General features: G+C 48.9%; 1 protein-coding gene across 12 annotated transcripts in view; it reads left to right on the plus strand.

Moving 5' to 3' along the window:
- LOC140481781 (rho-related BTB domain-containing protein 1-like) overlaps positions 1 to 27,264 on the plus strand; it is a 742,286-nt gene that overhangs the window by 685,803 nt on the left and 29,219 nt on the right. For all 12 annotated transcript variants that reach the window (XM_072578316.1, XM_072578319.1, XM_072578321.1 and 9 more), the window contains 3 exons: positions 294 to 412; positions 17,641 to 17,791; positions 24,425 to 24,513. In XM_072578316.1, the coding sequence (XP_072434417.1) occupies positions 294 to 412; positions 17,641 to 17,791; positions 24,425 to 24,513 (359 nt within the window). The remainder of the gene's footprint in view (positions 1 to 293; positions 413 to 17,640; positions 17,792 to 24,424; positions 24,514 to 27,264) is intronic.

A 27,264-nucleotide genomic window follows, 5' to 3' on the forward strand; every position in this document is an offset into this window, starting at 1 on the left:
GTGTGGTACAGGTGATATTTACAGATGTTGATATCGGTGTGGTACAGGCGGTATTAACAGATGGTGTTATCGGTGTGGTACAGGTGATATTTACAGATGTTGTTATCGGTGTGGTACAGGTGATATTTACAGATGTTGATATCGGTGTGGTACAGGTGATATTTACAGATGTTGATATTGGTGTGGTACAGGTGATATTTACAGATGTTGATATCGGTGTGGTACAGGTGATATTTACAGATGTTGATATTGGTGTGGTACAGGTGATATTTACAGATGTTATGTTATTGCAGATGTTGTCTTTGAAGTGGAGAACGTCCTCATCCCTGCCCACAAACCCTTACTAATGTCGAGCTGTGATTGGATGGCTGCAATGTTTCGTGGTTCATTCCTGGAAAGTTACATCGATAAGGTGAGAACGTCATCCTGCCAGGGTGGATGCAGCGACAGCACCACCCACTGGGTCACAGTCTGCACTTGGATAGGACACTTCCTGTCCGAATATTCTGCGGTGTGTTTGACAGGCGCCTGACACCAAGTCCCTTGTGGATCTGGTGGGTGCAATGACCTCGAGCTTGCTGAAAGGTAGGGAGAAGGATGAACAACATGAAGAGAAGACACAATGAGAAATGAGACTGGGGGGAGGGGGGGGGGTAGAAGGGGGAAGGCAGTAACCCAGACAGCCCAAGAGACTGTGATTGAGACAGTCTGTGGGAGAGATCCTATTGGAGTAAGGAAGGTCAAGAGCAGATAAGAGAAAAGAAGATGGGTAAAAGCAATTGAGATATTATGAGAAAAATTGGAAGGGGTCAAAGATTGAATAGGGAATACCATGAGACCATAACATGTAAAAACAGAGTTCGGCCATTTGGCCCATCGTTCTGTTCCACCATTCAAAACAATTGTGGCTGATTTGGTCATTCTCCACTCCACTTTCCTACCCTTTGCCAATACGCCTTGATTCCCTTCCTGACTAAAAACCTCAGCTAGCCTCAAGAGTCCTCGGTGGTAAAGGATTCCACACAGTCACTCCCCGCTGAGACAAGAGATTTCTCCTCACCACTGTCTTAAATGGATGGCACCTTCTTCTGAGATTGAGCACTCCAGTGCAAGACACTCCCACAATGGGGGAAGCAACCACACTGCAGTTGCCCTGTGAGGTCTTCTAAGATTCTTCTAATTAGGTCACCTCCCATTCTTCTTTATTCCAGAGAGTACAGGCCCAGTGAGTACAGGCCCAGTGAGTACAGACCCAGTGAGTACAGACCCAGTGAGTACAGACCCAGTGAGTACACACCCAGTGAGTACAGACCCAGTGAGTACAGGCACAATGAGTACAGGCCCAGTGAGTACAGGCCCAGTGAGTACAGACCCAATGAGTACAGACCCAGTGAGTACAGACCCAGAGAGTACAGGCCCAGAGAGTACAGACCCAGAGAGTACAGGCCCAGTGAGTAAAGACCCAGTGAGTACAGGCCCAGAGAGTACAGACCCAGAGAGTACAGACCCAGAGAGTACAGGCCCAGAGAGTACAGGCCCAGAGAGTACAGGCCCAGAGAGTACAGACTCAGAGAGTACAGGCCCAGTGAGTACAGACCCAGTGAGTACAGGCCCAGTGAGTACAGACCCAGAGAGTACAGACCCAGACAGTACAGACCCAGTGAGTACAGGCCCAGTGAGTACAGACGCAGAGAGTACAAACCCAGTGATTACAGACCCAGAGAGTACTGGCCCAGAGAGTACAGACCCAGAGAGTACAGACCCAGTGAGTACAGGTCCAATGAGTACAGACCCAGTGAGTACAGGCCCAGAGAGTACAGACCCAGAGAGTACAGACCCAGAGAGTACAGGCCCAGTGAGTACAAGCCCAGAGAGTACAGACCCAGTGAGTACAGGCCCAATTAGTACAGACCCAGTGACTACAGACCCAGTGAGTACAGGCCCAGAGAGTACAGGCCCAGAGAGTACAGACCCAGAGAGTACAGACCCAGTGAGTACAGGCCCAGAGAGTACAGGCCCAGAGAGTACAGACCCAGTGAGTACAGACACAGAGAGTACAGGCCCAGAGAGTACAGGCCCAGAGAGTACAGACCCAGTGTGTACAGGCCCAGTGACTACAGACCCAGTGAGTACAGACCCAGTGAGTACAGGCCCACTGAGTACAGACCCAGTGACTACAGACCCAGTGAGTACAGACCCAGAGAGTACAGGCCCACTGAGTACAGGCCCAGAGAGTACAGACCCAGAGAGTACAGACCCAGAGAGTACAGGCCCAGTGAGTACAGACCCAGAGAGTACAGACCCAGAGCGTACAGGCCCAGTGAGTACAGACCCAGAGAGTACAGACCCAGTGAGTACAGACCCAGTGAGTACAGACCCAGAGAGTACAGACCCAGAGAGTACAGACCCAGTGAGTACAGACCCAGAGAGTACAGACCCAGAGAGTACAGGCCCAGAGAGTACAGGCCCAGAGAGTACAGGCCCAGAGAGTACAGACCCAGAGAGTACAGACCCAGTGAGTACAGGCCCAGAGAGTACAGGCCCAGAGAGTACAGACCCAGTGAGTACAGACACAGAGAGTACAGGCCCAGAGAGTACAGGCCCAGAGAGTACAGACCCAGTGTGTACAGGCCCAGTGACTACAGACCCAGTGAGTACAGACCCAGTGAGTACAGGCCCACTGAGTACAGACCCAGTGACTACAGACCCAGTGAGTACAGACCCAGAGAGTACAGGCCCACTGAGTACAGGCCCAGAGAGTACAGACCCAGAGAGTACAGACCCAGAGAGTACAGGCCCAGTGAGTACAGACCCAGAGAGTACAGACCCAGTGAGTACAGACCCAGAGAGTACAGACCCAGTGAGTACAGACCCAGAGAGTACAGACCCAGAGAGTACAGGCCCAGAGAGTACAGGCCCAGTGAGTACAGACCCAGAGAGTACAGACCCAGTGAGTACAGACCCAGAGAGTACAGACCCAGTGAGTACAGACCCAGAGAGTACAGACCCAGAGAGTACAGGCCCAGAGAGTACAGGCCCAGAGAGTACAGACGCAGAGAGTACAGACCCAGTGAGTACAGGCCCAGAGAGTACAGGCCCAGTGAGTACAGGCCCAGAGAGTACAGACCCAGTGAGTACAGGCCCAGAGAGTACAGACCCAGTGAGTACAGACCCAGAGAGTACAGACCCAGTGAATACAGACCCAGTGAGTACAGGCCAAGAGAGTACAGACCCAGTGAATACAGGCCCAGTGAGTACAGGCCCAGTGAGTACAGACCCAGAGAGTACAGGCCCAGTGAGTACAAGCCCAGTGAGTACAGACCCAGTGAATACAGACCCAGTGAGTACAGGCCCAGAGAGTACAGACCCATGTGAATACAGACCCAGTGAGTACAGGCCCAGAGCGTACAGGCCCAGAGAGTACAGACCCAGAGAGTACAGGCCCAGTGAGTACAGACCCAGAGAGTACAGACCCAGAGAGTACAGGCCCAGTGAGTACAGACCCAGTGAGTACAGACCCTGTGAATACAGACCCAGTGAGTACAGGCCCAGAGAGTATAGACCCAGAGAGTACAGGCCCAGAGAGTACAGACCCAGTGAGTACAGGCCCAGAGAGTACAGGCCCAGAGAGTACAGACCCAGAGAGTACAGACCCAGTGAGTACAGGCCCAGAGAGTACAGACCCAGAGAGTACCGACCCAGTGAGTACAGACCCTGTGAATACAGACCCAGTGAGTACAGGCCCAGAGAGTATAGACCCAGAGAGTACAGGCCCAGAGAGTACAGACCCAGTGAGTACAGGCCCAGAGAGTACAGGCCCAGAGAGTACAGACCCAGAGAGTACAGACCCAGAGAGTACAGTCCCAGAGAGTACCGACCCAGAGAGTACCGACCCAGTGTGTACAGACCCAGTGAGTACAGACCCAGAGAGTACAGACCCAGTGAGTACAGACCCAGAGAGTACAGACCCAGAGAGTACAGGCCCAGTGAGTACAAGCCCAGTGAGTACAGACCCAGTGAATACAGACCCAGTGAGTACAGGCCCAGAGAGTACAGGCCCAGTGAGTACAGGCCCAGAGAGTACAGACCCAGTGAGTACAGGCCCAGAGAGTACAGACCCAGTGAGTACAGACCCAGAGAGTACAGACCCAGTGAATACAGACCCAGTGAGTACAGGCCAAGAGAGTACAGACCCAGTGAATACAGGCCCAGTGAGTACAGGCCCAGTGAGTACAGACCCAGAGAGTACAGGCCCAGTGAGTACAAGCCCAGTGAGTACAGACCCAGTGAATACAGACCCAGTGAGTACAGGCCCAGAGAGTACAGACCCATGTGAATACAGACCCAGTGAGTACAGGCCCAGAGCGTACAGGCCCAGAGAGTACAGACCCAGAGAGTACAGGCCCAGTGAGTACAGACCCAGAGAGTACAGACCCAGAGAGTACAGGCCCAGTGAGTACAGACCCAGTGAGTACAGACCCTGTGAATACAGACCCAGTGAGTACAGGCCCAGAGAGTATAGACCCAGAGAGTACAGGCCCAGAGAGTACAGACCCAGTGAGTACAGGCCCAGAGAGTACAGGCCCAGTGAGTACAGGCCCAGTGAGTACAGGCCCAGAGAGTACAGACCCAGAGAGTACAGACCCAGTGAGTACAGGCCCAGAGAGTACAGACCCAGAGAGTACAGTCCCAGAGAGTACCGACCCAGAGAGTACCGACCCAGTGTGTACAGACCCAGTGAGTACAGACCCAGAGAGTACAGACCCAGTGTGTACAGGCCCAGTGAGTACAGACCCAGTGTGTACAGGCCCAGTGAGTAGAGGCCCAGTGAGTACAGACCCAGTGAGTACAGGCCCAGTGAGTACAGACCCAGAGAGTACAGACCCAGTGAGTACAGACCCAGTGTGTACAGGCCCAGTGAGCAGAGGCCCAGTGAGTACAGACCCAGTGTGTACAGGCCCAGTGAGTAGAGGCCCAGTGAGTACAGACCCAGTGAGTACAGGCCCAGTGAGTACAGGCCCAGAGAGTACAGACCCAGTGAGTACAGACCCAGAGAGTACAGAACCATAGAGTACAGACCCAGTGAGTACAGGCCCAGTGAGTACAGACCCAGAGAGTACAGGCCCAGACAGTACAGACCCAGTGAGTACAGGCCCAGAGAGTACAGACCCAGTGAGTACAGACCCAGTGAGTACAGACCCAGAGAGTACAGGCCCAGAGAGTACAGACCCAGTGAGTACAGGCCCAGAGAGTACAGACCCAGAGAGTACAGGCCCAGAGAGTACAGACCCAGAGAGTACAGGCCCAGTGAGTACAGGCCCAGTGAGTACAGGCCCAGTGAGTACAGACCCTGTGAGTACAGACCCAGTGAGTAGAGGCCCAGTGAGTACAGACCCAGTGAGTACAGGCCCAGAGAATACAGACCCAGTGAGTACAGGCCCAGTGAGGACAGACCCAGAGAGTACAGACCCAGTGAGTACAGGCCCAGAGAGTACTTGTCCAATGAGTACAGACCCAGAGAGTACAGACCCAGTGAGTACAGGCCCAGTGAGTACAGGCCCAGAGAGTACAGACCCAGTGAGTACAGGCCCAGTGAGTACAGGCCCAGAGAGTACAGACCCAGTGAGTACAGGCCCAGTGAGTACAGGCCCAGAGAGTACAGACCCAGTGAGTACAGGCCCAGTGAGTACAGACCCAGAGAGTACAGACCCAGTGAATACAGGCCCAGTGAGTACAGGCCCAGTGAGTACAGGCCCAGTGAGTACAGGCCCAGAGAGTACAGACCCAGAGAGTACAGGCCCAGTGAGTACAGACCCAGAGAGTACAGGCCCAGTGAGTACAGACCCAGTGAGTACAGGCCCAGTGAGTACAGGCCCAGTGAGTACAGACCCAGAGAGTACAGACCCAGAGAGTACAGGCCCAGTGAGTACAGACCCAGTGAGTACAGGCCCAGTGTGTACAGGCCCAGAGAGTACAGACCCAGTGAGTACAGGCCCAGTGAGTACAGACCCAGAGAGTACAGGCCCAGTGAGTACAGACCCAGTGAGTACAGGCCCAGTGAGTACAGGCCCAGTGAGTACAGACCCAGAGAGTACAGACCCAGAGAGTACAGGCCCAGTGAGTACAGACCCAGTGAGTACAGGCCCAGTGTGTACAGGCCCAGAGAGTACAGACCCAGAAAGTACAGACACAGTGAATACAGACCCAGTGAGTATTTCACATCCCCAGTTGCCCCATTGAGAAGGTGGGGGTACACAGATCATAGCACCTTACAGCACAGTACAGGCCCTTCAGCCCTCGATGTTGTATTAACCTTTTGAGATAAAACGTTCTTTTTTGGAATGGCAGCCGGTGACAAGTGTGTCCCTCAGGGTTCAGTGTTGGGGCTGCAGCTGTTCACTTTATGTATTAATGAAGAGACTGGGGCATTCTGCTCTCTCTTGTTCTGTGTCTCTGACTCTCACTGTCTTTTATCTCTCTCTTTCCATGTCACTCTGTCACTTACTCTGTCTGCCTCCCTGTCTCGCTTTCACTCTCCCTGTATATCTGCCTTTCGGTATTTCTGTGATTTTTCTCTGTCTTTCACCCTCTCTCTGCCTCACACTTGCTGTCTCACATGCCTGAGTGTGTCTCTATCTGTAACCCTCTTTGTGTTCATGTAACTCTCTGTCTTTGTCTCACTTTTTGTGGGTCTCTGTATCTCTCTCTCTCTCTCTGTCTCACACACTTGTTCTCCCTTTACCTGTGTGTGTCTTGCTCTCTCTCTTTCTGACCCTGTGACTCACTGTCCCTGGCTCTCTCTTTCTTTGTCTTACTCTCTGTGAGTTTCTGTACATATCTCTCTCTCTATCTCGGACTTGTTCTCCATGTGTCTGTGTCTTTCTCTCTCTGTGTCTACATTGTGTATCCACCAACCAGTTTTCAGTCCAGTTAAATATCCTATCCCCAGTTCCAAACATTTTAATTTTTCCCTTTTAATCTTATGTGGGACTTTGTCTGAGAGCCTTCTGAAAGTCCAAATAAACCTCATGACTTGGCATAAACCCCACTCAATCAATATCATTAAAAGCTCTTTAAGCGATAGCTAGCGTTCAAGATCTCAATGTTCCTGTGAGGGTGAAGGACGAGGTTGGCAGGAACAGGGAACCCTGGATGACAAGGGATATTGAGGCTTTGATCAGAAAAAAGGAGGTCATGTCTCAGGTACAGGCAGCTGGGATCATAGGAGTACCTGGAGCTTTACAGGGAATACAGGAGTTTACTGAAGGAGTATCAGAAATAAGGTGGGTGAACTTAAGGCGTGGATCGGTACCTGGGACTACGATGTTGTGGCCATCACGGAAACGTGGATAGATGAGGGACAGGAATGGCTGTTGGAGGTTCCTGGTTACAGATGTTTCAGTAAGATTAGGGAGGGTGGTAAAAAAGGAGGGGGGGTGGCATTGCTAATTAGAAATGGTATAACGGCTGCAGAAAGGAAGTTTGAGGGGGATCTGCCTTTGGAGGTAGTATGGGCTGAAGTCAGAAATAGGAAAGGTGCAGTCACCTTGTTGGGTGTTTACTATAGGCCCCCCAATAGCAGCAGAGATGTGGAGAAACAGATTGGGAAACAGATTTTGGAAAGGTGCAGAAGCCACAGGGTCGTAGTCATGGGCGACTTCAACTTCCCAAATATTGATTGGAAGCTCTTTAGATCAAGTAGATTGGATGGGGCAGTGTTTGTGCAGTGTGTCCAGGAAGCTTTTCTAACTCAGTATGTAGATGGTCCAACCAGAGGGGAGGCCATATTGGATTTGGTACTCGGTAATGAACCGGGACAAGTGATGGGCTTGTTAGTGGGTGAACATTTTGGTGATGGTGACCACAATTCTGTGACTTTCACCTTGGTTATGGAGAGAGATAGGTGCGCACAACAAGGTAGATTTTACAATTGGGGGAAGGGAAATTACGATGCTGTAAGACAGGATTTGAGGAGCATACGTTGGGAGCATAGGCTGTCAAGGAAGGATGTGGTGGAAATGTGGAACTTTTTCAAGGAGCAGATACGACGTGTCCTTGATATGTATGTACCGATCAGGCAGGAAAGAAATGGTCGTGTGAGGGAGCCTTGGTTGACGAGGGAGGTTGAATGTCTAGTAAAGAGGAAGAAGGAGGCTTACATAAGGTTGAGGAAACAGGGTTCAGACAGAGCAGTGGAGGGATACAGGATAGCCAGAAGGGACCTGAAGAAAGGGATTAGGAGAGCTAAGAGAGGGCATGAAAAATCCTTGGCGGATAGGATCAAGGATAACCCCAAGGCATTTTATGCGTATGTGAGAAACTTGAGAATGACGAGAACGAGGGTAGGTCCGATCAAGGACAGTAGTGGGAGACTGTGTATTGAGTCGGAAGAGATAGGAGAGGTCTTGAACAAGTACTTCTCTTCAGTATTTACGAACGAGAGGGACCATATTGTTGAAGAGGAGAGTGTGAAACGGACTGTTAAGCTAGAAGAGATGCCTGTTAGGAAGGAAGATGTGTTGGACATTTTGAACAACTTGAGGATAGACAAGTCCCCCGGGCCTGACGGGATATATCCTAGGATTATGTGGGAAGCAAGAGAGGAAATTGCAGTACCGTTGGCAATGATCTTCTCGTCTTCACTGGCAACGGGGGTGGTACCAGGGGACTGGAGAGTAGCGAATGTTGTGCCCCTGTTCAAAATAGGGAATAGGGATAACCCTGGGAATTACAGGCCAGTTAGTCTTACTTCTGTGGTAGGCAAAGTAATGGAAAGGGTACTGAGGGATAGGATTTATGAGTATCTGGAAAGACACTGCTTGATTAGGGACAGCCAGCACGGATTTGTGAAGGGTAGGCCTTGCCTTACAAGTCTTATTGAATTCTTCGAGGAGGTGACCAAGCATGTGGATGAGGGTAGAGCAGTGGATGTAGTGTACATGGATTTTAGTAAGGCATTTGATAAGGTTCCCCATGGTAGGCTTATGCGGAAAGTCAGGAGGCATGGGATAGAGGGAAATTTGGCCAATTGGATAGAAAACTGGCTAACCGGTCGAAGTCAGAGAGTGGTGGTAGATGGTAAATATTCAGCATGGAGTCCAGTTACAAGTGGAGTTCCGCAGGGATCAGTTCTGGGTCCTCTGCTGTTTGTAATTTTTATTAATGACTTAGATGAGGGAGTCGAAGGGTGGGTCAGTAAATTTGCAGATGATACGAAGATAGGTGGAGTTGTGGACAGTGAGGAGGGCATTTGTCGTTTGCAGAGGGACTTAGATATGATGCAGAGCTGGGCTGAGGAGTGGCAGATGGAGTTCAACCCTGCCAAGTGTGAGGTTGTCCATTTTGGAAGAACAAATAAGAATGCGGAATACAGGGTTAACGGTAGGGTTCTTAGTCAGGTGGAGGAACAGAAGGATCTTGGGGTCTATGTACATAGATCTTTGAAGGTTGCCACTCAGGTGGATAGAGTTTGTAAGAAGGCCTATGGAGTATTATCGTTCATTAGCAGAGGGATTGAATTCAAGAGTCGTGAGGTGATGTTGCAGCTGTACAGGACTTTGGTTAGGCCACATTTGGAGTACTGTGTGCAGTTCTGGTCGCCTCACTTTAGGAAAGATGTGGAAGCTTTGGAGAGGGTGCAGAGAAGATTTACCAGGATGTTGCCTGGAATGGAGAATAGGTCGTACGAGGATAGGTTGAGAGTTCTCGGCCTTTTCTCGTTGGAACGGCGAAGGATGAGGGGTGACTTGATCGAGGTTTATAAGATGATCAGAGGAATAGATAGAGTAGACAGTCAGAAACTTTTTCCCCGGGTACAACAGAGTGTTACAAGGGGACATAAATTTAAGGTGAAGGGTGGAAGGTATAGGGGAGATGTCAGGGGTGGGTTCTTTACCCAGAGAGTGGTGGGGGCATGGAATGCGCTGCCCGTGGGAGTGGCAGAGTCAGAATCATTGGCGACCTTTAAGCGGCATTTGGATAGGTACATGGATGGGTGCTTAATCTAGGTTAGAAGTTCGGCACAACATCGTGGGCCGAAGGGCCTGTTCTGTGCTGTATTGTTCTATGTTCTATGTTCTAAAACAGGAAGGCACAAAGGGGGGCCTTGGCTGAGAAGATGAGGTCAATCCAAAGAGATTCTTTTTGTATGTTAAATGACAAAATATATCTAGAGAGAGAATAGGAATCTGGCGGCATAGTGGCTCAGTGGTTAGCACTGCTGCCTCACAGCACCAGGGACCCAGGTTCGATTCTAGCCTTGGGCGACTGTCTGTGTGGAGTTTGCACATTCTCCCCGTGTCTGCGTGGGTTTCCTCCGGGTGCTCCAGTTTCCTCCCACAGTCCAGAGATATGCAGGTCAAGTGAATTGGCCATGCTAAGTTGCCCAATGTGTTCAGGGATGTGTAGGTTAGGTGCATTAGTCAGGGGTAAATGTAGAGCAGTAGGTGGGTTACCCTTTGGAGGGCCAGTGTTGGGCTGAAGGGCCTGTTTTTACACTGTCGACCTCTCAAGGATCAAAGTGGGCATGTATATGTAGAACGTAGGAAATGGGTGAGGACCTCATTGAATATTACTCCCCTGTGTTTATGGTGGAGAAGGACATGAAGACTTGGACATTTAGAAAGGTTAGTGATGATATCTTGGGGACAGTCCATATCACAGTAGAGGAGGTGTTGGATATATTAGAATGTGTGAAGATGGATAAATTAGATTACTTACAGTGTGGAAACAGGCCCTTCGGCCCAACAAGTCCACACCGACCCTCTGAAGCGCAACCCACACAGACCCATTCCCCTACATTTACCCCTTCATCTAACACTACGGGTAATTTAGCATGGCCAATTCACCCAACCTGCACATTTTTGGACTGTGGGAGGAAACCGGAGGACCCAGAGGAAACCACGCAGACACGGGGAGAGTCCTTGATAGTTATGATGCGGTGAGGCACAACTTAGGATGTGTGCCTTGGAAAAGTAGGCTTCAAGGCAAGGGCGCAATTGATATATGGAGCTTGTTCAAGGAGCTACTATTGAGTGTCCTTGATAAATCTGTACCTGTCAGGCAGGGAGGAAAGGGTCGTGTGAGGGAGCCGTGGTTTAATAAGGAATTGGAATCCCTTGTTAAAGGGAAGAGGGCGGCCTATGTAAAGATAAGGCGTGAAGGTTCAATTGGGGCGATTGAGAGTTATAAGGTAGCCAGGAAGGATCTAAAGAGAGAGCTAAGAGCAGCAAGGAGGGGACATGAAAGGTCCTTAGTTGGTAGGATTAGGGAAAACCCAAAGGCTTTCTAGAGGTACGTCAGGAAAAAAAGAATGACGAGGGTAGGAATAGGTCCAGTCAAGGACAGTAGTGGGAAGTTGCGTGTGGAGGCTGAAGAGATTGGGGAGGCGCTGAATGAATACTTTTCATCAGTATTCACTCAGGAACAGGACATTGTTGCCAATGTGAATACTGAGTCACAAGTAATTAGAATGGATGGCTTTGAGGTATGTAGGGAAGAGGTGTTGGAAATTCTGGAAAGGGTGAAAATAGATAAGTCCCCTGGGCCTGATGGCATTTATCCTAGGATTCTCTGGGAAGCAAGGGAGGAGATTGCAGAGCCATTGGCCTTGATTTTTATGTCGTCGTTGTCTACAGGAATAGTGCCAGAAGACTGGAGGACAGCAAATGTGGTTCCCTTGTTCAAGAAGGGGAGTAGGGATAACCCTAGTAACTATAGGCCGGTGAATCTCACTTCTGTTGTGAGCAAAGTCTTAGAGAGAATTGTAAGGGATAGTATTTATGAACATCTGGATAGGAATAATGTGATCAAGGATAGTCAGCATGGTTTTGTGAAGGGCAGATCGTGCCTCACAAACCTTATTGAATTCTTTGAGAAGGTGACCAAGGAAGTGGACGAGGGTAAAGCGGTAGATGTGGTGTATATGGATTTTAGTAAGGCGTTTGATAAGGTCCCCCATGGCTGGCTAATGCAAAAAATACGGAGGTATGGCATTGAGGGTGAGTTGGAGGTTTGGATTAGGAATTGGCTCTCTGGAAGGAGACAGAGGGTAGTAGTTGATGGTAAAGGTTCATCTTGGAGTGCAGTTACTAGCGGTGTTCCGCAAGGATCTGTTTTGGGACCATTGCTGTTTGTCATTTTTATAAATGACCTGGAGGATGGGCTAGAAGGTTGGGTGAGCAAGTTTGCGGATGATACGAAAGTCGGTGGAGTTGTTGACAGTGAGGAAGGATGTGTCAGGTTACAGCGGGATATAGATAAGCTGCAGAGCTGGGTGGCAAATGGAGTTCAATGTGGGTAAGTGTAAGGTGATTCACTTTGGTAAGAGTAACAAAAAGATGGGGTACTGGGCTAATGGTCGGATACTTGGTAGTGTGGATGAGCAGAGGGATCTTGGTGTCCATGTACACAGATCTCTGAAAGTTGCCACCCAGGTAAATAGTGCAGTGAAGAAGGCATATGGCGTACTGGCTTTTATTGGTAAAGGAATTGAGTTCCGGAGTCCTGAGGTCATGCTGCAGTTGTATAAGACTCTGGTGCGGCCGCATCTGGAGTATTGTGTGCAGTTTTGGTCGCCATACTATAGGAAGGATGTGGAGGCACTGGAACGGGTGCAGAGGAAGTTTACCAGGATGTTGCCTGGTATGGTAGGAAGATCCTATGAGGAAAGGCTGAGGCACTTGGGGCTGTTTTCATTGGAGAAAAGAAGGTTTAGGGGTGACTTGATAGAGGTGTACAAGATGATTAGGGGTTTAGATAGGGTTGACAGTGAGAACCTTTTTCCACATATGGAGTCAGCTATTACGAAGGGGCATAGCTTTAAATTAAGGGGGGGTAGATATAGGACAGATGTTAGGGGTAGGTTCTTTACTCAGTGAGTTGTGAGTTCATGGAATGCCCTGCCAATAGCAGTGGTGGACTCTCCCTCTTTATGGGCATTTAAACGGGCATTGGATAGGCATATGGAGGGTAGTGTAGGTTAGGTGGGCTTGGATCGGCGCAACATCAAGGGCCGAAGGGCCTGTACTGCGGTGTATTTTTCTATGTCCTATGATGTTGCCAGGTCTGGAGAGAAGGTCTTATGAGGAAAGGCTGAGAGACTTGGGTCTGTTCTCATTGGAGAGAAGAACGTTCAGTGGGAATCTGATAGAGACATACAAGATGATCAGAGGATTAGAAAGGGTAGACAGAGTCTTTTTCCGGGGATGATGATGTCAGTGTGTTCGAGGGGATATCCCTGTCAAGCCCCTTCAGAATCCTGCATATTTCAGTGAGGTCACCTCTCATCCTTCTACACCCCAATGAGTTTACCAGACCTCAACCTCTTCATTTCTCACTGCCACCATGACATTGACGGCCTCAAACTGTCCACCCTCCCTCTCACCCTCGCAACCCTCCACCCCCACTGCTCCAACCCCAACCTCACCATCAAACCCGCGGATAAAGGAGGCCCAATGGTAGTTTGGAGCACTGACCTCTACACCGCTGAAGCCAGGCGCCAAATCACAGACACCTCTTCCTACTGCCCCTTTGATCACAACCTCACCTCCCATCACCAAACCATCATCTCCCAGACTGTGCACAAGCTCATCACCTCAGGGGATCCACCAACAGCCTCTAACACCACCCAGTTCGACCTCCTACCCAAACTTCACAAAGCTGAACACCCTGGCCAACCCACTGTCTCAGTCTACTTCTGCCCCACTGAACTTATTTCTGCATATCCTGACACCGTCCTATCCCCCCCAGTCCTGGAACCCCTCACATACGTTCGAGACACCACTCACACCCTCCACCTCCTCCATAACCTTCGTTTCTCCGGGCCCCCAATCTTCACCATGGATATCCAATCCCTCTACACCTCCATCCGCCATGACCAGGGCCTCCAAGCCCTCCGTTTTTTCCTCTCCAGACGTCCCCAACAGTACCCTTCCACCGACACTCTCATTCGTTTGGCCGAACTGGTCCTCACCCTTAACAATTTCTCCTTTGAATCCTCCCACTTCCTCCAGACCAAAGGGGTAGCCATGGGCACCCGTATGGGCCCCAGCTATGCCTGTCTCTTTGTTGGCTACGTAGAACAGTTGATCTTCCGTAATTACACCGGCACCACTCCCCACCTCTTCCTCCGCTACATTGATGACTGCATTGGTGCCACCTCGTGCTCCCGCGAGGAGGTTGAGCAATTCATCAACTTCACCAACACATTCCACCCTGACCTTAAATTTACCTGGACCATCTCTGACACCTCCCTCCCCTTCCTGGACCTCTCCTTCTCCTTTACCAGCGACTGACTAAACATGGACATCTACTCCAAACCCACAGACTCCCCACAGCTACCTGGATTACACCTCCTCCCACCCTGACTCCTGTGAAAACACTATCCTATATTCCCAATTCCTCCGCCTCCGCCATATCTGCTCCCAGGAGGACCAGTTCCACCACAGAACATCTCAGTTAGTCTCCTTCTTCAAAGGTCACAATTTCCCCTCCCATGTGAACGGCGATGTTCTCCAGCACATCTCTTCCATTTCCCGCACTTCCACCCTTGAGCCCCACCCCTCCAATCGTAACAAAGACAGAATCTCTCTACTCCTCACCTTCCACCCCACCAACATCTGGATAGATTGCATCATCCACTGTCATTTCTGCCACCAACAGTTAGGCCCCACACCAGGAATATATTCTCCTCCCCACCCCAACTGCATTCCGCAGAGACGATTCCCTCCGCGACTCCCTTGTTAGTTCCACACCCCCAACTGACCTACCCTCCCCTCCTGACATCTTCCTCTGCCACTGCAAGATGTGCAAAACCTGTGCCCACACCTCCTTCCCCCCACCTCCATCCAAGACCCCAAAGGACCCTTCCATATCTGACAGAGATTTACCTGTACCTCTACACACGTCATCTACTGTGTCTCTTGCTGTCAACGTGGTCCCCTCTACACTGGGGAGACAGGATGCTAATTGCCAAACATTTCAGAGAACATTTCTGGGACACACCTAAATAACCCCACTGCCCCGTGGCTGAACACTTTAACTTCCTCCCCCTCCACCCCCAACTCTGCCAAGGACATGCAGGTCCTGGGCCTACTCCAAGACACCCGACGCTTGGAGGAGGAACGCCTCATCTTCCACCTTGGGACCCTCCAACCACACGGGATCAATGTGGATTTCACCAGTTTCCTCATCTCCCCTCCCCCCACCTTATCCCAGATCCAACCTTCCAACTCAGCACTGCCCTCTTCAGCTGTCCTACCTGTCTATCATCCTTCTCATTTATCTGCTCTACCCTGTACTCTGAGCTATCACCTTCACCCCCCACCTCCACCTGCCTATCACATTCCCAGCTACCTTCCCCCCCTGCCTCATTTCCCTTTCATTTATCTCCCAGCCCCCTCGGCTCTTTCCCGATGAAGGGCTTATGCTTGAAATGTCGACTCTCCTGTTCCTCGGACTCACTGTGCTTTTCCACCTCATAAAGCCATCTCATGTCCTTTTTTAGCCCACCTGATTTCTGTGTACTCTGACACCCTCTATACTCCTCAAGGAGTTCATTCGATCCCAGCTGTCTATACATGTCGTGCCTCCTTTTTCTTGACTAGGGCCTCAACAACTCCCGTCATCCAGATTTCCCTACTCCTACCAGCGTTACCATTCTGACGCTGGCCCTGAACCTTCATTAACTCACTTTTGAAAGCCTCCCACTTACCAGACACCCCTTTGCCTGCAAACAGCCTTCCCCAATCCACTTTTGAATGTTCTTGTCTAAGACCATCAAAATTAGCCTTGCCCCAATTTAGAAATTTAACTTGTGGACCAAATCTATCCTTTCCCATAACTATTTTAAAACTAATGAAATTGTGGTCACTGGTCCTATCGTGCTCCCCCACTCACACTTCCATCACTTGTCAGTCCTTGTTTGTCAGCAGGAGGTCAAGTTTTGCCCCTTCTCTGGTCGGGTCATCGACATTCTGCATGAGAAATTCTTCCTGAACACACTTGACAAACTTCTCTCCATCCAAGGCCTTAACAAGTTAAAATCCATTCCTATTATAACCCTGTTATTCTTGCAGCTATCCGCGATCTCACTAGATATTTGCTCCTCAATCTCCCGCTGAGTATTGTACAATGCTGGAGAAAGTGAGGGCTGCAGATGCTGGAACACCACCCCCTGCAGATTCAATAAAGTATAGCACTGGAAAACGTACAGTAGGTCAGGCAGCATCCGAGGAGAAGGAGAGATCACCTGATAAAGGTCCTAATCTGAAACAGGTTCTCTCCTGCTCCTGGGATGCTGCGTAACCTGTTGTACAATGCTACCAAAGTATCTCAGCTCTACTCAGATAGAGTCAGTGAACGAACCCTCAGGAATCTCATCTCTAAGTACTGCTGAGATCAAAAATGTCACTCTCTCTAACTTCTATAGTAGCCTCGTCCTTCTGTCTTGTCTCACTATTGTTTAGAGTTCCATCCCGAATAGCTCTAGCTAATCTCCCCACCACAATATCAGTCCCCCCTCCAGTTCAGGTACCACCTGTCTCTTTGCCCCAGAAGAGGTCAGGCAGCATCCGAGGAGCAGGGGAATCAACATTTTGGGCAGAAATCCTTCATCAGGAATCATGCCCAAGACGTCGATTCTCCTGCTCCTCGGATGATCCCTGACCTGCTGTGTTTTCCAGCAACACACTCTCAACTCTGATCTCCAGTATCTACAGTCCTCATTTCTCCCAGAAGAGATTCCAATGATGCAAAAGTGTGACTCCCTGTCCACGTCACCAGCTCCTCGGTACTGATCCTCCTCTCACTAGCAGGTGGCTCGACAGTAATCCAGAGTTTTGTACCATCAAGGTCCTGATTTTTTAACCTCCTGCCTAATTCCTTATATTCACTTTTCAGCACCTCATCCCTTTCTCTTCTTGTGTCATTGGTCCCAAAATACTGGCTGCAACACTCTGAGACATCCTTGATCCTGGTCCAGGGGAGGTGGCACACTCACTCACAGCTGCTGAAATGCTGGTCTGTGCCCCTGACAAGAGAGTCCCCTATCACTCTCATTCACTTGGACTTTGCCAAATTCAGAGCCAGTTGTGGGGCCAAAGGTTTATTTTCCCCTGAGAAGCTGTCCTCCCCAACTCACCCAACAGTATCCAAACCAGTACAGCTGTTAGAGAGGAGACTGGAGAGGTTATCCTCAGGCAGCACCTGCCAAACCCACAGCCACTTCCATCTAGAAAGAAAATGGGAATACTACCCCCCTGCAAGTTCCCCTCCAAGCCCCTCACCATCCTGACTTGGAAATATATCGCCGTTCTTTCACGATCACTGGGTCATAATCCTGGAATTCACTCCCACAGGACATTGTGGGTCAACTCAGAGCATATGGACTGCGGTAGACCCACAGTGCCTTGAGGGAGGGTAGATCAGGTGACAGTGAATGAATGGAGATATATTTTCAAATCAGGATGGTGAGGGGGTTTGGGGAGAGTCTGTGTCTCACCAGCTCTACCTGGGTTAGGAGTAGATGACTGTGTGAAGGAGGTGTGACTGTCGTGGTGTGTGCTGTCATACTGCTGTTTATTATGGAGCAGAGTGTCTTTGTTGCCAGGGATAATGATGATTGCTTATCGACTGTGTCAGGTCCCAGTTCCTGATTGCAGCAGTAGCTGCCTGCAAGCAGTTCTGGATTTCCTATACACTGGCCAGCTGGGATTGAATCACCACGTGGATACAATGGAACTGATAGCATTTGCAGACCGTCTGTGTTTGTGTGGCCTTGTCGCATTGACAGGTAAATACTGACTCAGTCATTCTGTTACACTCTGTCCCAGTGAAAATGGACTCTTTCTCATCACACACTCTCTGCACAGGTCAGCATTAACAGCCAGTCCCTTCAGCCCATCTATACTAGTCCCAGTTTCTAGCACAAGGCCCATTCCTTGGAATGTGATGACATTTTGAATGCTTGTCCACAGATTGTGAGGTAACCATTCCATTCCCTGCCCCCCGGGGAAATGCACAACAAAAACGCGGAGGCTGTTTAAGGAGCACTTGTTGGGAGTGTTGGATAACTTTGTCCCTCTGAGTCAGGCAAGGAATGGGAAGGTGAAGGAGCCTTGGATGACAGGAGCAGAGGAGCTTCTTGTCAAGAGGAAGAAAGAAGCTTACTTAAGGCTGAGGAAGCAAGGATCTGGCACAGCTTTAGGGTAGCTCGGAAAGAACTCAAAAATGGACTGAGGAGAGTTAGGAGGGGGCATGAGAAAGCCTTGGTGGGAAGGATTAGGGAAAACCCAAAGGTGTTCTACGTGTATGTGAGGAATAAGAGAATGATCAGAGAGAGTGTTGGGTTGATCAGGGATAGTGGAGAGAACCTGTGACTGGAGTCTGAAGAGGTAGGGAAGGCCCTAAATGAGTTTTTAGCTTCAGCATTCACTGGAGAGAGGGACCTTGTTGATAGTGAGAACACTGTGGACTGGGTTAATGGGCTTGAAAAGATCCATATTGAGGAAGTGGATGTGCTGGAAATTCTGGGAAGCATCAAGATAGATAAGTCCCCAGGGCCAGACCAGAGATATCCAAGGTTACTGCGGGAAGTGAGGAATGAGATTGCTGGGCCTCTGACAATGATCTTTGCAACCTCACTCTCCATGGGAGTAGTACCGGATGATTGGAGGGAGGCGAATGTTGTTCCTCTGTTCAAGAAAGGGAAGAGGGAAATCCCCGGGAATTACAGACCAGTCAGTCTTACGTCTGTGGTCAGCAAAGTACTAGAAAGGACTCTGAGAGATAGGATTTATGACTATTCAGAAAAACATAGTTTGATTAAAGATAGTCAGCATGGCTTTGTGAGGGGCAGGTCATGCCTCACAAATCTTATTAAGTTCTTTAAGGAGGTGACGAGACAAATTGACAAAGGTCGAGAAGTGGATGTGGTGGATATGAATTTCAGTAAGGCATGTGAGCCCATGTTAAGTCCATTCAGAAAGTTAGGAGGTGTGGGATACAGGGAAATCTGGCTGTCTGGATACAGAATTGGCTGGCCAAAAGAAGACAGCAAGTGGTAGTGGATGGAAAGTATTCCGCTTGGAGGTCGGTGACCAGTGGTATCCCACAGGGATCTGTTCTTGGGCCTCTGCTCTTTGTAGATTTTATAAATGACTTGGATGAAGAAATGGAAGGGTGGGTTAGTCAGTTTGCCGATGACACATGGTGTTGTAGTTAGTGTTGAGGGTAGTTACAGGTTACAATAAGTCATTGACAGGATTCAGAGCTGGGCTGAGAAGTGGCAGATGGAGTTCAACCTGGATAAATGCAAAGGAAGGTCGAATTTTGGAAGGTCGAATTTGAATGCTGAATACAGGATTAAAGACAGGATTCTTAGCAGTGTGGGGGAAACAGCAGGATCTTGGGGTCCACGTCCATCGATCCCTCAAAGTCGCCACCCAAATTGACAGGGTTGTTAAGAAGGCATATGGTATTTTGGCTTTCATTAACAGGGGGACTGAGTTTAGGAGCCGCGAGGTTATGTTATAGCTGTGTAGAGCCTTGGTTAGACCACACATGGAATACTGTGCTCAGTTCTGGTCACCTCATTATAGGAAGGATGTGGAAGGTTTAGGGAGGGTGCAGAGGAGATTTCCCAGGATGCTGCCTGGACTGGAGGGTGTGTCTTATGAAGAAAGGTTGAGGGAGCTATTTCTCATTGGAGAGAAGGAAGAGAGGTGACTTGGTAGAGGTGTACAAGGGTAATGAGAGGCCTAGATAGAGGAGATAGCCAGAAACTGTTCCCCAGGGCAGAAATGGCTGTCACAAGGGGGTCATAATTTTAAGGTGATTGGAGGATGGTGTCGAGGAGATGTCAGAGGTCAGTTCTTTACCCAGAGAGTAGTGGGTGCATGGGATGTACTGCCAGTGGTGGTACTATTGTCAGAGACATTAGGGACATTTAAGCAACGATTGGACAAGCCCATGGATGATAGTAAATTGAGGGGTGAGGCCATATTTACCTTAACCCTATGTCACCTCCTCTCTTCTGCTATTGGGGGGTCAATAGAAAACACTCAAGAAAGTGACTGCTCCTTTTCTGTTTCTGACTTCCACCCAGACTGACTCATTCGACAAACCCTCCTCAACAACCTCCCATTCTGCAGTTGTGATGCACTCTCTAATTAACAATGCTACCCCACCCCCCTCCTCTTTTACCCCCTCCCACACCCCTCTGTTCTTTAAGACCTAAACCCTGGAACATCCAGCAACCATTCCTGCCCCTGAGAAACCCATGTCTCTGTTATGGCCACAATATCATTGTCTCAAGTATTGATCCATGTTCTAAGTTCATCACTCTTATTTCTGACCCTCCTTGCATTGAAACAGACACACTTTAACCCATCCCTTTGCTCTATCAATTGTGTATCCTTCCTGACAGACTCTGCTTTCTATTTCTACCATTCAATAACGATCCTGTCTGATGTGTCGCTTTGATTCCCGTCCCCCTGCCAACCTGGTTTAAACCTTCCTGAAGTGCTCTCACAAATCTCCCAGCCTGGACATTGGTGCCCCTCCAGTTCAGGTGCAACCCGCCCTTCCTGCCTGGGACTCACCTTCCCCAGAAGGTACCCCAATGGTCTATGTATCTGAAGCCCTCCCTCCTGCACCAGCCCTGTAGCCATGTGTTTAGCTGCACTCGCTCCCTGTTCCTCACCTCACTAGCACATGGTACCGGTAATAATCCTGAGATTATTACTCTGCTCGTCCTGCTTTTTAGCTTCCAACCTAACTCCCTGAAATCACATTTTAGATCCTCATCCCTTTCCTAGTTAAGTCATTGGTACCAATGTTCAGTACGACTTCTGGCTGCTCACCCTCTTCCTTCAGGATCTTGTAGACTCGATCAGAGACATCCTGGACCCTGGCACCTGGGAGGCAACATACCTTCTGGGAGTCCTGTTTGTGACCACAGCCCTCCTGTCCATTCCTCAAACTAGTGCTTCTACCACGAGTGATTTTCTATTCACCCCCCCCCTCCTTCCCTTCTGAGCAGCAGGGACAGACTCAGTTCCAGAGACCTGACCACTATGGCTTTCCCCTGGTAAGTTCCCCCCCTCCCCCCACCCCCAACAGTATCCAAAACAGTATACTTATTGTTGAGGAGATTGGCCACAGGGGATCCCTGCACTGCCTGCCGGTTCCCTTTCTGCCCCCTAACTATCACCCATTTGTCTTTTTCTTTTATCTGGGGAGTGACTACCTCTCTAAGTCCTGTCACTAACCCCCTCTGCCTCCCGAATGAACCGAAGTTCATCCAACTCCAGCTCCAGTTCCCTAACTGTGTTTTCGAGGAGCTGGTATTGGGTGCACTTCCCACAGATGTAGTCAGCAGGGACACTAGTGGTGATCCTTACCTCCCACCTTCTGCAGGAGGAACATTGCACTGCCCTAAACTCCATTCCCACTATTCTAAAGAGACTGTTGAAAAGAAATGCTAATAACCTCATCATATCACGGAACAGAACGTTTGTTTTGGTTCGTGGATGAGGATGGGTAGGAGACACTACCCGAGTTGTGTTTCAGGTAACTACTTCCCCAGCAGTCCCGTGTCTGCTCCTGCTCAGCGTGTACACTGCCTATTCACAAGGTCAGTTTGTAAATCTGTGATTTACCATCCCATCAGCCCCTTGGTCCTCACTCCCACTGCTGTTGAGAAAAGTGACGAGTATATGGAATGAGCTGCCAGAGGAAACATTGAAAAGGCATCTGGATGGCTGAATAGGAAGGATTTAAAGAGATTCGGGACACATGTTGGCAAATAGGACAATGTCAGATTAGGATGTCGGGTCGACACCTAGGAGTTGGACAAAGGATCTGTTTCCATTGGATGTAACTTTGTGACTCTCTTTGCAGAACCGCATCTCTCTGCCCTCGGCATAAATACCAATCTGGACCACTGCATCTGGCTGCTCTCTCTCCACCTGTGTGTTCCAGTATTTGCATATCCCTCTGTTTCCATGTCCCTGTGTTTCCATGTTCCTGTGTTTCCACATCCCTGTGTTTCCATATCCCTGTGTTTCCATGTCCCTGTGTTTCCATGTCCCTGTGATTCCATATCCCTGTGATTCCATGTCCCTGTGTTTCCATGTCCCTGTGTTTCCATGTCCCTGTGATTCCATGTCCCTGTGTTTCCATGTCCCTGTGTTTCCATGTCCCTGTGTTTCCATGTCCCTGTGTTTCCATGTCCCTGTGTTTCCATGTCCCTGTGATTCCATGTCCCTGTGTTTCCATGTTCCTGTGTTTCCATATCCCTGTGTTTCCATGTCCCTGTGATTCCATGTTCCTGTGATTCCATGTTCCTGTGTTTCCATGTCCCTGTGTTTCCATGTCCCTGTGATTCCATGTTCTCGTGTTTCCATGTCCCTGCGTTTCCATGTTCCTGTGTTTCCATATCCCTGTGTTTCCATGTCCCTGTGATTCCATATCCCTGTGTTTCCATGTTCTCGTGTTTCCATGTCCCTGTGTTTCCATGTTCCTGTGTTTCCATGTCCCTGTGTTTCCATGTTCCTGTGTTTCCATATCCCTGTGTTTCCATGTCCCTGTGTTTCCATGTCCCTGTGTTTCCATGTCCCTGTGATTCCATGTCCCTGTGTTTCCATGTCCCTGTGTTTCCATGTCCCTGTGTTTCCATGTCCCTGTGTTTCCATGTTCCTGTGTTTCCATGTCCCTGTGTTTCCATGTCCCTGTGTTTCCATATCCCTGTGTTTCCATATCCCTGTGATTCCATGTCCCTGTGTTTCCATGTCCCTGTGTTTCCATGTCCCTGTGATTCCATGTCCCTGTGTTTCCATGTCCCTGTGTTTCCATGTTCCTGTGTTTCCATGTTCCTGTGTTTCCATGTCCCTGTGTTTCCATGTCCCTGTGATTCCATGTCCCTGTGTTTCCATGTTCCTGTGTTTCCATGTCCCTGTGTTTCCATGTCCCTGTGTTTCCATATCCCTGTGATTCCATGTTCTCGTGTTTCCATGTCCCTGTGTTTCCATGTCCCTGTGTTTCCATGTCCCTGTGTTTCCATATCCCTGTGATTCCATGTTCTCGTGTTTCCATGTCCCTGTGTTTCCATGTCCCTGTGTTTCCATGTCCCTGTGTTTCCATATCCCTGTGTTTCCATGTCCCTGTGTTTCCATGTTCCTGTGTTTCCATGTTCCTGTGTTTCCATGTCCCTGTGTTTCCATATCCCTGTGTTTCCATGTCCCTGTGTTTCCATGTTCCTGTGTTTCCATGTCCCTGTGTTTCCATGTCCCTGTGTTTCCATATCCCTGTGATTCCATGTTCTCGTGTTTCCATGTCCCTGTGTTTCCATGTCCCTGTGTTTCCATGTTCTCGTGTTTCCATATCCCTGTGTTTCCATGTCCCTGTGTTTCCATGTCCCTGTGATTCCATATCCCTGTGTTTCCATGTCCCTGTGATTCCATATCCCTGTGTTTCCATGTCCCTGTGTTTCCATGTCCCTGTGTTTCCATATCCCTGTGATTCCATATCCCTGTGTTTCCATATCCCTGTGTTTCCATGTCCCTGTGTTTCCATGTCCCTGTGATTCCATGTCCCTGTGATTCCATATCCCTGTGTTTCCATATCCCTGTGTTTCCATGTCCCTGTGTTTCCATGTCCCTGTGATTCCATGTCCCTGTGTTTCCATGTCCCTGTGTTTCCATATCCCTGTGTTTCCATGTCTCTGTGTTTCCATGTCCCTGTGATTCCATGTTCTCGTGTTTCCATATCCCTGTGTTTCCATGTCCCTGTGTTTCCATGTCCCTGTGTTTCCATGTTCTCGTGTTTCCATGTCCCTGTGTTTCCATGTCCCTGTGTTTCCATGTCCCTGTGTTTCCATATCCCTGTGTTTCCATGTTCTCGTGTTTCCATATCCCTGTGTTTCCATGTCCCTGTGTTTCCATATCCCTGTGTTTCCATGTCCCTGTGTTTCCATGTCCCTGTGTTTCCATATCCCTGTGTTTCCATGTCCCTGTGTTTCCATGTCCCTGTGTTTCCATATCCCTGTGTTTCCATATCCCTGTGTTTCCATGTCCCTGTGTTTCCATGTCCCTGTGTTTCCATGTCCCTGTGTTTCCATATCCCTGTGTTTCCATGTCCCTGTGTTTCCATATCCCTGTGTTTCCATGTTCTCGTGTTTCCGTGTTCCTGTCATTCCATGTTTCCATGATTCTGTGTGTTCCCATGTTGCCGTGTTCCCACCCATTTTTGGTGTTGTTTTTCCATGTTCTTGCTGCTGCCTTTGATCTTTGTGTGAGTGCAGTGCACAGCAGCTGCTGGAGGCTATGAAGTGATTCCTGCTGCACAAGCTGTTGTTTTGTTTTCAGGCAGTGAACTATCTCCCCTGGGATCTTACTAACTGCTGTTTGTAATTTTGACCCTCTAGAGAAGTCTGCTGTGGAGGAACTCATACAGATTTCCAGGCAGGGATCTGACATTGATGGTTTAGTCTTACAATACCTGGAGAATGCCCAGGTATGTTGAACAATGCGGTGACACCGGTGCTGACATTTCGGGTCAGTTGGGCTGGGCAACAATTTGCATCTGCTCCAGAAGTATTTCAGACTGTTCCTGAGTGGGTGGGAGACTTGCTGTTTTCATTCCCCAAGAAGGGGCTGGAGGGGGAATGGGAATATGATCCCTGTAGGTTCAGTGATAGTTGGAGATCACTGAGGTGTTCAGTTGTGTAGTTTGAGCCTGTGTTTATCTGGGTGTAGTTTTAACCTGCATTCGACTGGGTTATAGTCTGAGTCCATATTTGACTGGGTATAGTCTGAGCTTGTGTTTGAGTATAAGGATATCTTATGGCAAGTATACAGGGTTTTTTTTGAGACCACACCAGAAATATTGTGTGCAGTTTTGGTCTCCTTTTCTGAGGAAGGATGTTCTTGTTCTCGAGGGAGTGCAGTGAGGGTTTCCCCGGCTAATTCCAGGGTGTTAGAACTCAACTCCAAAAAGAGACTGAATTCACTCGGACAATCTGCTGGACTGTTCTATGCTCTATATTCACTTGAGCTTAGAGGAATGAACGTGGGCTTCAGAGAGAGACCAAGATACATGAAGAAGGATATTCTCGATGACCCAAAGCTAGAGAGACAAAGCAGGGAAGCTGCAGAAGGACGTGTACAGGCTGGGTGATGGGCAGAATAGTGACTGGTGGAATACTATCTGGGAAAATATCAGGTCATGCACTTTGTTGGAAAAACAAAACCACAGACTATTTTCCAAGTGGGAAAAGCCTTCGGAAATCTGAAGCAGAAAGGGATTTGGGAGTCCGAGTTCAGGATTCTCTAAAGGTCAACATGCAGGATCCGTTGGCTGTTAGGAAGGCAAATGTAATGTTAACCTTCATTTTGAAAGTGCTGGGATCCAAGTGGTACAACATAGGGACGTACTGCTGAGGCAGTATATGGCTCTGGTCAGACCATGTCTGTAATATTGTGAGCTGTTTTCGGCCCCATATCTAAGGAAGGATGTACTGGCCCTGGAGAGGGTCCAGAGGAGGTTCACATAAATGACCCTGGGAGTGAACAGCTTGTCAGTTGAGGACTGTGAGTCTGTATTCAATGGAGTTTAGAAGGATATGGGGCAATCTGTTTGAAGCTTACAGAACATTGAGGGGCCTGGATAAAGTGGATAGTGTGAAGAACGTGTTTCCATTCAAACAAGAGACTCAGAGCCAAGGGCACAGCCTCAGGGTGAAGGGACAGAGAGGAATTTCTCCAGCCACAGGGTGGGGAATCTGTGGGACTCATTGATGCAGAGGACAGGTCATTGAGTGTATTTAAGGTAAAGTTAGAGAGGTTCCTGCTGAGTAAAGGGATCAGGGCTATGGGGGAGAAGGCAGGAGAATGGGGCGAAGAAACCTATCAGCCATGATCGAATGGCAGAACAGACCCGATGGGCTGAGTGGCCTCAGTCTGCTCCTGGGTCTGATGGTGTTATGGATGACCTAGGAGTCCAGAACCAGGGGTCAATATCTAAAGATACAGGTGGGTCATTTTGGGCTGAGGTGAGGAGAAATCTCTTCACCCAGAGAGTGGCGAAGCTGTGACTCACTATCACAGGAAACTGTTGAGACTAAAACATGGAAGATTTTCAGGACGGATGTAAGTATCATTCTTCAGACCAACTCAAAGGATATATGGGGAGGAAGCAGGAAGAAGGTACTGTCTGAGATGATCAGCCATGTTCAGATTCAATGAGAGAGAAGGCTTGGTGGGTGAAAAGGGCAGTTCCTGCTCTGATATTCTGTGTATCTGGGAATCACTTTTGCTGTGTTTTCTACTCTGTCCAACTATCTGACATGCCACTAACAGTTGCAGTATTGTACATGCTTTACATTCTCTAGTTAGCTACACTTGCTGTATTCTTCCCCTCAAATTTTCCTTTCTTACTGGGATATATCTTTGCTGAGTGTCCTGAAATATCTCCTTCAATATATACCAGTCCATCTCTGCTGACTGATCCCTGAAACACATTTCTCAGCTCACTTTAACCAGCATACCCTGATCATTACTTTTCTTTAACCCTCTAACCTTTGACCACTCTGCTCTTCCTCAAACTGAATGCTTCTATTCCTTCTGTTCTGATATCCTGATTACCCCAATGTGGGATTGCCTGATTTTTGGCTGACTCCTGGACATGCTGCTGTGAGAAATTGACCCGAAAGTGTATTTTGAACTTGTCACCCTGACTCCCTTTGCTGATCCGAGTCATCCACACCAAATCTGTCCACAACATCAAACGTAACCATTTCAGACTGTGGATTGCCACCTATCTCCACTTTGTTTCCTTCTCCTCCTTTGAATGGTTTCCATTTTATCTCTTTTATTCTTGTGCTGTTAGTTTTTGCTTTTGTTATTAATTCTGCCACATGCTGTTTCTTTACTTGTCCCAGTCTGATTGCCTTCGGCCTCCCTCCCTTTTGTCCCCTTACTATCCTTTCCTCTATTAAATCACAAAGCTTCCCTTTTCAACTCACTTTCTTCTAACATTGCATTTTAAACATTTCCCATTCCTGACAAAAAGTCATTGAGCTGAAATCTTATCTTTGTTCTCTCTCCACAGATTCTGTCCGACTGGGCTGATATTCCCCAGCATTTTCTCTTCTTATTGCAGACTGTATTGTGCATTTGCCAGTGTCGACCTGTACTTTGAAAAAGTTCATAATAAAGTTCCATATGTCCGGCTATTAATTAAACTCAAAGTGTTGAAATTTTGATT

The sequence above is a fragment of the Chiloscyllium punctatum genome, chromosome 1, assembly GCF_047496795.1.
Source record: "Chiloscyllium punctatum isolate Juve2018m chromosome 1, sChiPun1.3, whole genome shotgun sequence".
Lineage (NCBI taxonomy): Eukaryota > Metazoa > Chordata > Chondrichthyes > Orectolobiformes > Hemiscylliidae > Chiloscyllium > Chiloscyllium punctatum.